The sequence below is a fragment of the Glycine max genome, chromosome 12, assembly GCF_000004515.6.
Source record: "Glycine max cultivar Williams 82 chromosome 12, Glycine_max_v4.0, whole genome shotgun sequence".
In the NCBI taxonomy this organism is placed as follows: domain Eukaryota; kingdom Viridiplantae; phylum Streptophyta; class Magnoliopsida; order Fabales; family Fabaceae; genus Glycine; species Glycine max.
The window spans coordinates 27443339-27451572 of record NC_038248.2 but is presented as its reverse complement, the minus strand read 5'-3'; the positions used below and the strand labels follow the sequence as shown (position 1 = coordinate 27451572).

Here is an 8234-nt window from a genome sequence, read left to right as displayed (position 1 = left end):
CAACCTTTGAAACTTTAAGAGGACATGAAGGAGCATCATGAATCATGTTGAAGCCATCCTAGAGAGATAAATTAGAGCTAAAATCCCTATGTGAGAAATCTGTCATTGTTGTTTCAATCCCCTCAAGAGAGAGATAACCACTTCTGCATTTGGTTGTAAACTGATATAGATCATAGATAGAAGTATGAACTTGTAATTTACTAAGTGGGAATCCTTTTGTAAAGAGAGATCTATCTCTGTGTCTTGTTGTGGTTCAAAGAAAAGAAATAGAAGTGTACCTAGTCTAATTCGTAGAAAAGAAATAGTAAGTATTAAGAGTTATCGTATCCATAGAGATTGTATGTAACATAAAGGAATCAATAATTTTTTACACTCATTCACAACAACGAGTTATCAATTCCCTATGGCGAATGTGTGGAGTTTTACATTTTAGAAAAGAAATGTTTCACTGTAGCGAGGCATCAATTTTCTATGGTGAAACCCAACTAATTTTGGTTTTCAAAACATAATTTTGTAGCAAAAAATGAATCTAACAGATCAAAATGTTGTTGAGATGAAGTCCATAGAATTCTTTATATGATACTTGTTCCTAATCAATCTCCTAGTTCAATGCAACTAAGATCCAAACTACAATGAATAATCCTAATTCCTTAGTAATTAGTCCTTGAGTTACAAGTCAAATCCCTAATTCCTTAGGTGGCTCTAACCTAGAAACTCAAAATAAGATCAATGAATCTCTACAAATGCAAGTATTTGATCCATTCCTAGCATAAAAGCCTTGCACAATTTCAATTTAGATATAGGATTTGAACTTCTTTCCATACAATCCAAATCCATAAAAGCTAGGTTGATCACTCCTAACATGCATCTAAGCTTAGAACTGAAATAGGATAACATTAACTATGATATTTGATTAGAAAACAAAGCTTACATGAAGTCTACTTCAATCACTTAACAACTATGAATTTAAGCTCATTTGGACCATGAAAGCTCCAAATAAAACCTCAACAAGTACTAATGGAAGAAAAGAAAGAGGAGAAAGAAAAAGTAGATTAGAGAAAAAAAATCGAGATTCTATTTCTAATTTTTGTTAGGTCTGGATGACCATTCTTCATATCATGTGGGATAATATAAATATATATATATATATATATATATATATATATATATATATATATATATTAATTTGAGAATAACTTTACATTATCAAGTATAAATTATGTGTTTATGACGTTATTCTTATAATTTTTTAAAATTTATTATATTCCTTTAACACAGATCCAATTTTATAGATACACATCATACGAACAATATTTTACAAATTATAAAATCCAAAAATACAACCCATGTAATTGTACGAGTATCCTGCTGGTGTTACTATACAGCTGTGTTTTTAAATTTTGTTGCTTATAGACATCATACCCTACTTGAGTATATTGTCTCCCATGCAGGATTGTTTGATACCGGGAAAAGAAAGTGACGAGAGAATTTCTCAATTTTTCCCAGGAAAAAAAACATTTTCTGGGGTTGCCTCCATTTTCTTTGTACAAGATCACACTTATCTGGTACCTAAGGCAGTTTTGCAAGGTAGGACATCCATAGGCAACAAAACCTTTCCTAATATTTCACGTAATTGCACATCCGAAATTTGAACTCCAGACACCTCCAAAAATATTTAACGCAATTTTCATATTACATATCCAGTATTCAAACTTAAAATCACTTATTAAACTAAAATAATCACGTATCAACACACTTAATGATTACTGGCATCTTTTTCCCACAAATAATTTAAAGCCGGCTCCAGTTGTAGCATTTGCTTAGCCGTAGAATTAACACTTTCATATAGCTCATTCTCACTGCAAAGTCTCCAAACCTTAACCAATTTTCCGCGAGAGGACAAGAGAATTATTTACAACATCATGTCAATTTATAAATGTTTAAATAACGAAACTACTTTAACCAAACATCAAAAGCAAGGTACCAAAAAGGAACCAACATTTTAAACTAACAATTGCTCTGTACTTAGTTTTTAAGGTTTGATGCCATCTCAAGAATTAACACTTGGATCGGAGGTCTCATCATGGACAAATGAAAAACAGATGAATGTCATGATAAAATCTAACACGGATAGATACATAACCTGAGTCAAATACATGAAATGTTTATAGCCTCTAGAAGAAGCTGTACAACACACAAAAGCTACCATAGAGCCAGCCAAATTCAGCTAGAGCCAAACACACCTCACATGTTTACTACTACTGCATTATGGTCATCTCTTCCGCCGCTTTGGCTCCACCTGAAAATTCAAAATTTGAATTCTAATAATACCATAATCCAAAGAGCAAACGTGACAGTAGCTAAACATTGGATCAGGTCTCTCTATCAATTATTTATTTACCCCGTTTGATTTGAGAAACACTTTTTTAATTCCGCTTTTAATTACATTTATTTACTGGTTTTAAAAGTGTGTACAAGAGACACTGAAAACAGAATAAAAGTAAACAATAAGTTGTTTTCATTTTTTCCTATACAAACTTTTGAAAATAGGAAACAGTATAAATTAAGTGACATTTTTGTAATCAAAAGTCAAAATATAAATGTTTTCCTATACAAACAAATGTGTTTTGTCAAACCAGACAGCTCCCAAGAGTTTCCAATTTGTTGTCTTAAAAATCTTACAAATCACATAAGACATTAACTACCGTGCATAACAGATTAAGTGTATGTTTAGAAAAGCATTTCTGCATTTGCAAAATTGATTTTGATTAACATTAATTTTAAAGTGGTGTGTTTATGTCTGAATGCCTTTATTCTAAAAACAAGTTAGTAGTAAAACTTGCTATAAAAATGTTCGTCCAACCCAAAAGGCAAAAGCTACCTAAAATTGTGGACCCAAAATCAATTTCTCAACATAGAACCAAAAATGTGAACATGTACCTAAAATTATGTAGTTAGTATTTAAACAAGATTCTATATCATTTAATGTGAATCCAATCACACTTTTAGGTGGTAAAAAGAATAGGAAATCTAAAACAAAAATGATAGGTAGAGATAAGTCCTTAGGAAACATAAGACTTTACTACAATACCTTACAAGATTCAACTATCATCCCAAATTCAGCAGTGCCATTCACAGAAAATGTACCAAGCACAAAAGTAGAGAAGTAGGAGGAAGGTCAAAATTAAATAACTTTCATGCAGACATATAAGAAATTGGGGGAAGATCAAACTTAAATAACTTGCACAATAGTGACAGAGCAAACTTTAGTACATAGTCTTCAATTTATAACCTCAAACACATCTTGGTGAACATTTTATTGCTTTTCACAAAATAGTTTGATGTAATTAGAATCCAGATTTGAATTAAATATCTTGCATGGAAATTTGTAAACCTATTTAATTAAAGAACCAGCTTAATGGCACTTAAAATTAATATAATGGTACTACTGGGTGATATAAATTATATATTTATCAATAAGAAACTCAAAGCAGTCATTTGCTAACCAATAAGTAACGATCATGTCATGACTTCAAGGACCTTATGTTCACTTCTCATGTATTTTCTTCCAGAGGTTAGCTGAACCACAAAAATATTTTATTAAACTAGAAACAAATCTAAATGCATATCTGAGCCAAAATGAATGAATATAGCAGAATAGTCATCAATCTAAGCCCCAAATGCCTACATGCATATCCCCTCACAAATTGAAAGAAGATGCTGGTTTTTTGTGGGACATATTAAAAACTATGAGCAGAGTGGCCAAGTCAAAAATTTAGTCAAAACCACATTGCAAGAGGCATGCAGGAAGAAAATTTAGTTTTACAACACTTAAATGTGAATTTGTAAACAAAAGGATGTTTCTTTGTAAAATAAACTCTTGGTAACTGATATACAAAATAAAATAATAAGGGAAATTAGATCACCTATAAGGTAATTTCCTGACCAGTGTTTGGGTCTACCATTTGAGAATGAGTTTTGTTATTATTAAAAAATTGGAGCTTTTTTGTATTTTTCCTGTAACTCCATTTCTTTACTGCAAATATTTTTCCTTAATAAAAATTGCCTTGTTAAGTCTGTCTTCTCTGGCTATTAGTCTTCATTTTCAATGATCTCAACAAAACCATCAGATTTTATAATATGCAATTTTTATCATTTCAAATTTATATTTTGAATTGTGGATATAGTGTCACATTTAGGGCTCACCAGGAACCTGAGTATATGTTGACTTAACTCAGAAAATGCAGATGAGTTATATATAGTGAAGAAAACACAGCAAAAAAGGATTCAGATTTATTTGGTGAAGAAAAGCATCAACCGAAGTGAATATCAGAATATGTATGATAATCATAAGGAAATCAATATAGCAAAGGCTATAAACATCATTGATAAATCTATATCTCCAACAAACTAGTTGCAACCGTCAAAGTATTCACAATGATTAGCAAAAGAAACCATGTCTGTCAGACAAAAATAGGCACCCATATCTGTATATTACTTGTAGCTGTCCCGCAGTTTGAACTAATTACTGTTTGCAAATTGCAACGTATTTGAATTCAAATAGTGTCCACATTGTTTCAGATTAAGCAAAGCAAAGAAGAAAATAAGAATGAACAGTGCAAAGTTAGGTATCAAAACAAGAGAAGTGCACATGATGGCACATGATATTGGTTAACATACACATGTCTCGTACTTTTGCATGTGTCTCAATCAAAACACCAATGTCTTCTTGGTTTTGCAACTATATAGAAAAAAAAGAAATCCATGCTAACTGGTGAAAAACTAGCTGCCATGTATGGCCAATTTCAAAACTAGGTTCAACAAGGGTAAATATTTTCAAGAAAAATAATCAATTTTTCCCATCAAACTCTAGATGCAACACCATATGTTAAATCAGTCAATTCTTTTTCATCGATGTGTGTCCCCACTCCCCTCCCTATATCATTGCCAAGGGAAAACAAATTAATAGAAAATCAATGCCTTAGTCATATAATGGGAACAATAAGTAATAAGAACAGTAGTAATTATTTGAAAATGGATGCAACAAATCACCTTGCCATCAGCTCCCAGTGATGCAGAAAATGTAGCTTGGGGTTTCTTCATATCATCATCAGATGAACATTCAGAACATACAAAATGATCTAGTTTCTTTGCTTCTTCAATAGTCATGCCCATGCAAGCAGGATGGTACCTACAAGAAACCTACAAAGATTGAAATATGTGTTCTATAAAATATATGGTGACATAGATATGGAAATCCACAATAGGACGATTCTTTGAACACTCATTGTATTTAGCACTCTTCACAATTAATAAAAAATTGATGTCAACAAAGTTAAGAGTCGATGCCATGAGTGCACCAAAATTTGCATCCCCAATATTACATAAACATTGATATAAAAAACATATCTGAGTATAATTTTCATCACCACTGTGAAACCAATCAATGGACAGAATAAGCCTCTGCATCATTCAATTTATATTGGCTTACACATATATCGGATATCAGAAACAACAGAACCAATAGTCACAATAACAACAGCCACACACAAACACAATGGCCCTTTCAGCCAGAGATAAAATTCATCCATCGCTGAATTTTTTGCTGAGTAGAATCCTTAAATAAAATTCACTCTCTCCTTCTCAGGTTTTTTTTATTGCACAAGTAAAATGCTTTTTCAAGACTAACATGCAAAAACCTTGCATAGGTCAAGATAGGGTTCTTTTAGTTTCAGGACAATTATTGGACCATGGGAGACATCTTACATTTTCCATGAGCTTCTTGTTGTCACAACTCAACCATTTCCCTTCTCATTTAACTACCAAAATTGACCTTTAAAACTCTTTAACACCTTTAGGGCGCTCATTCTGCAGGTGCTGGAATCACATAAGCCATTCAATCCAGTAAATAACATCTAATTCTCAAATTCCACATACATAAACAAACACCTAAATAAGCAAAATCCAAACTCCAAACACAATAACACAACAAAGTAAAGCAGAATACACCGAGTCTTACCAATCCTTGCACCCTTCACATTGTACCATGAGATCATCCGGGTTATAAGGCATCTCACATTTGCAATACCTTCAAAACACAAACCACAAAAAAAGTTCAAGAAAAGAAAAAAAGAAAAGCCCCATCAGTTCCAAAACCCAAAATCCCCATCCCCACAATCAATAACCTCAAAAAATATTAAAAAAATAGTAAAATATGTTTTTAATCCCTCAAAATATCTCAATTCAATTTTACTCCCTATAAAAATTTAATAGGTTTTTAGTCTCTACATTTGCAAAATTGCGGGGGTTTCCCTTCACTCCCTAACCAGGTGCTAAAAACATTTGATCCTCTTGAAAAGTAAAAACTAAAAACGTATTAAATCTTTATAGAGACTAAAAGCAGGTACAAAACACATGTGTTTTCTGTTTTTGCTAAACTAAAATGGAAAAACCAAAAAATGTATTAAATTCTCATAGGCACTACCAAAATCGAACTTTCTGGATAATTTGAGGGAAAAAACATATTTTTTTCAAAAAGGGAAAAACTCACACAGCAACACGGTCAGGGGTGAAAGCCCCGGTGGCGGCCTTGTACTCGAATCTACAATAGTAATCCTCAGCACCCACATTCTCAAGCTTGGTGTAGTTCTTAAAAGAGTGCACAACACACTTGCCCTCAATGGTGTGTGCACTTTGCACATCGTAGTGGTCGGAGAGGAACAGTTCCTTAGCCCCGTGGAACTGTCTCCGACCACCAATCGACTCTTCTGGCCGGTAGTACCACCTCACACGCACCTTCACGTTGCTCCTGTTGTCCTGCTCGATCTTCTCCACGCGCGCCACGTAAGGCGGCTTCGACGTGTCCGAGGGCCGCATCAGAACACAGTCTCCAGCTGCAAAACCCAAACATTCTGTTAACGACAGCCGCCAACCACAAAACGACTTCATGGGCAGCCAGGAAAACGGGGAAATGGACCGTATTTAACAAGAAAACGCAAAAGGGTAGGCGTGTGTTACCTCGGACGATCTTGCTGGTTCCTCTTATGGTGTACGAGTCCACGTCCTTTCTGCCTGGCCTCGTTTTCGCCATGCGGAGCGAGAAGGGTGTTTTGGGGAATGTGATTTTTTTTTCTTGTTGTTTGGTTAAAGGAGAAGAAGAAGAAGAACAGAAGAACCCTAAGTTGAGGGTTGGGGGTGGGGTGGGGTGGGTTGGGGGGATACTTTTTTCGTGTGAGGAGAGGGAGTGACTGTGACGCTTCGCCTGCGATTTTATCAGTGATTTTTTGGGAATGCTATGGGATTCTTGGAGGGTTCACTACATTTGACCGTTTCGTAGTAAATTTTTTGGTCCTGAGATCTCCGCTAAGCAGTTTCCTAATTTGCTTCATCATGTGATATCTAATGTTATCTACTTAAGAAGTGTGACCAATACATTCTTCCCAAGTTCAAACGCATCTCTTATTATTAATATACGATTAATATTTATTGAAAATTATAAAGTTATAAATAAAGATTATTAAACAGTAATGAGCGAGACCTGCAAAATTTTATAATCTTTAATGTTTAATGAATTTCAAATAATAGTAAAAAGTGTATTAGAAAGAATATGAAAAAAAATACCTTATTAACATTTTTCACCTACCTATCATTTATAAAACTTATTTTTACTGAATCATTTATAAAACTTAAATTCTATTTTCTGGGCATTTTTTTAATTAGATTGTAGTTTCATCTAAATAAATTGAGTGATAAAAAAAATTGTGAAACATCATAGTCAATCAAGTGTTATTATTCAACCTTTCTTTTAGTGACCTTCTAATCTACTTTAGTTGATATCGAAATTCAGCCTTTGAGAGTTGAACACATTTAATAACTTAAGAGAAAAAGATCCTAAAGAAGTCATGGCTATTGCAAGAGAGAGAGCATACACAAGCAAGCCACCAACCACTAATATGGGAAGAGCACACATTCCACCCATAAGGAACTCTAGAAGAGTTTAGACAACTAATAGTCTACCTACTAAGGGTCAGATGATTTGCTAAACATTCATGCAACTAGTGTAACGATCCGTCTTGTCGCCACGATATCACTAACTCTAAAATGTGACATTTTTATTTTAAGTGAAAGCTCCATTAATTTGATTATGAAAACGAGAGTAAATTTTTCGTGATATGCATTCATCAAATAACACACAAACATGTGAATACACACACACACACATGTTAAACCACTAT

At 33.5% G+C, this 8234-nt stretch overlaps 1 protein-coding gene across 3 annotated transcripts; it reads right to left on the bottom strand.

The window, feature by feature from the left end:
* Window positions 1-2000: 2000 nt before the first annotated feature.
* Window positions 2001-7441, bottom strand: LOC100800806 (chromatin remodeling protein EBS). 3 transcript variants are annotated; one of them, XM_003540019.4, is made up of 5 exons: window positions 7018-7441; window positions 6551-6893; window positions 6020-6088; window positions 5053-5191; window positions 2001-2299 (listed from the first exon to the last, which is right to left on the bottom strand). In XM_003540019.4, exons 1-5 carry the CDS (start codon window positions 7088-7090, stop codon window positions 2273-2275), a joined length of 651 nt encoding a protein of 216 aa, XP_003540067.1. In that variant the 5' UTR covers window positions 7091-7441; the 3' UTR covers window positions 2001-2272. The 3 variants fall into 3 exon arrangements, with proteins under 3 accessions (XP_003540067.1, XP_040863451.1, XP_040863450.1); XM_041007517.1 differs by lacking the exon at window positions 2001-2299 and having other exon boundaries at window positions 5053-5202; window positions 7018-7391; XM_041007516.1 differs by lacking the exons at window positions 2001-2299; window positions 5053-5191 and adding an exon at window positions 5787-5877 and having other exon boundaries at window positions 7018-7391.
* Window positions 7442-8234: the final 793 nt, after the last annotated feature.

What these genes read in the sequence shown, in the direction of transcription:
- LOC100800806 (XM_003540019.4), bottom strand. Translation starts at nt 7,090, where the DNA reads ATGGCGAAAACGAGGCCAGGCAGAAAGGACGTGGACTCGTACACCATA. An exon ending in ACCCCTGACCGTGTTGCTGT is followed by an intron (nt 6,089 to 6,550) that starts GTGAGTTTTTCC and finishes TGTGTTTTGAAG; the next exon opens with GTATTGCAAATGTGAGATGC. An exon ending in CACTGGGAGCTGATGGCAAG is followed by an intron (nt 2,300 to 5,052) that starts GTGATTTGTTGC and finishes TTGAATTTTCAG; the next exon opens with GTGGAGCCAAAGCGGCGGAA.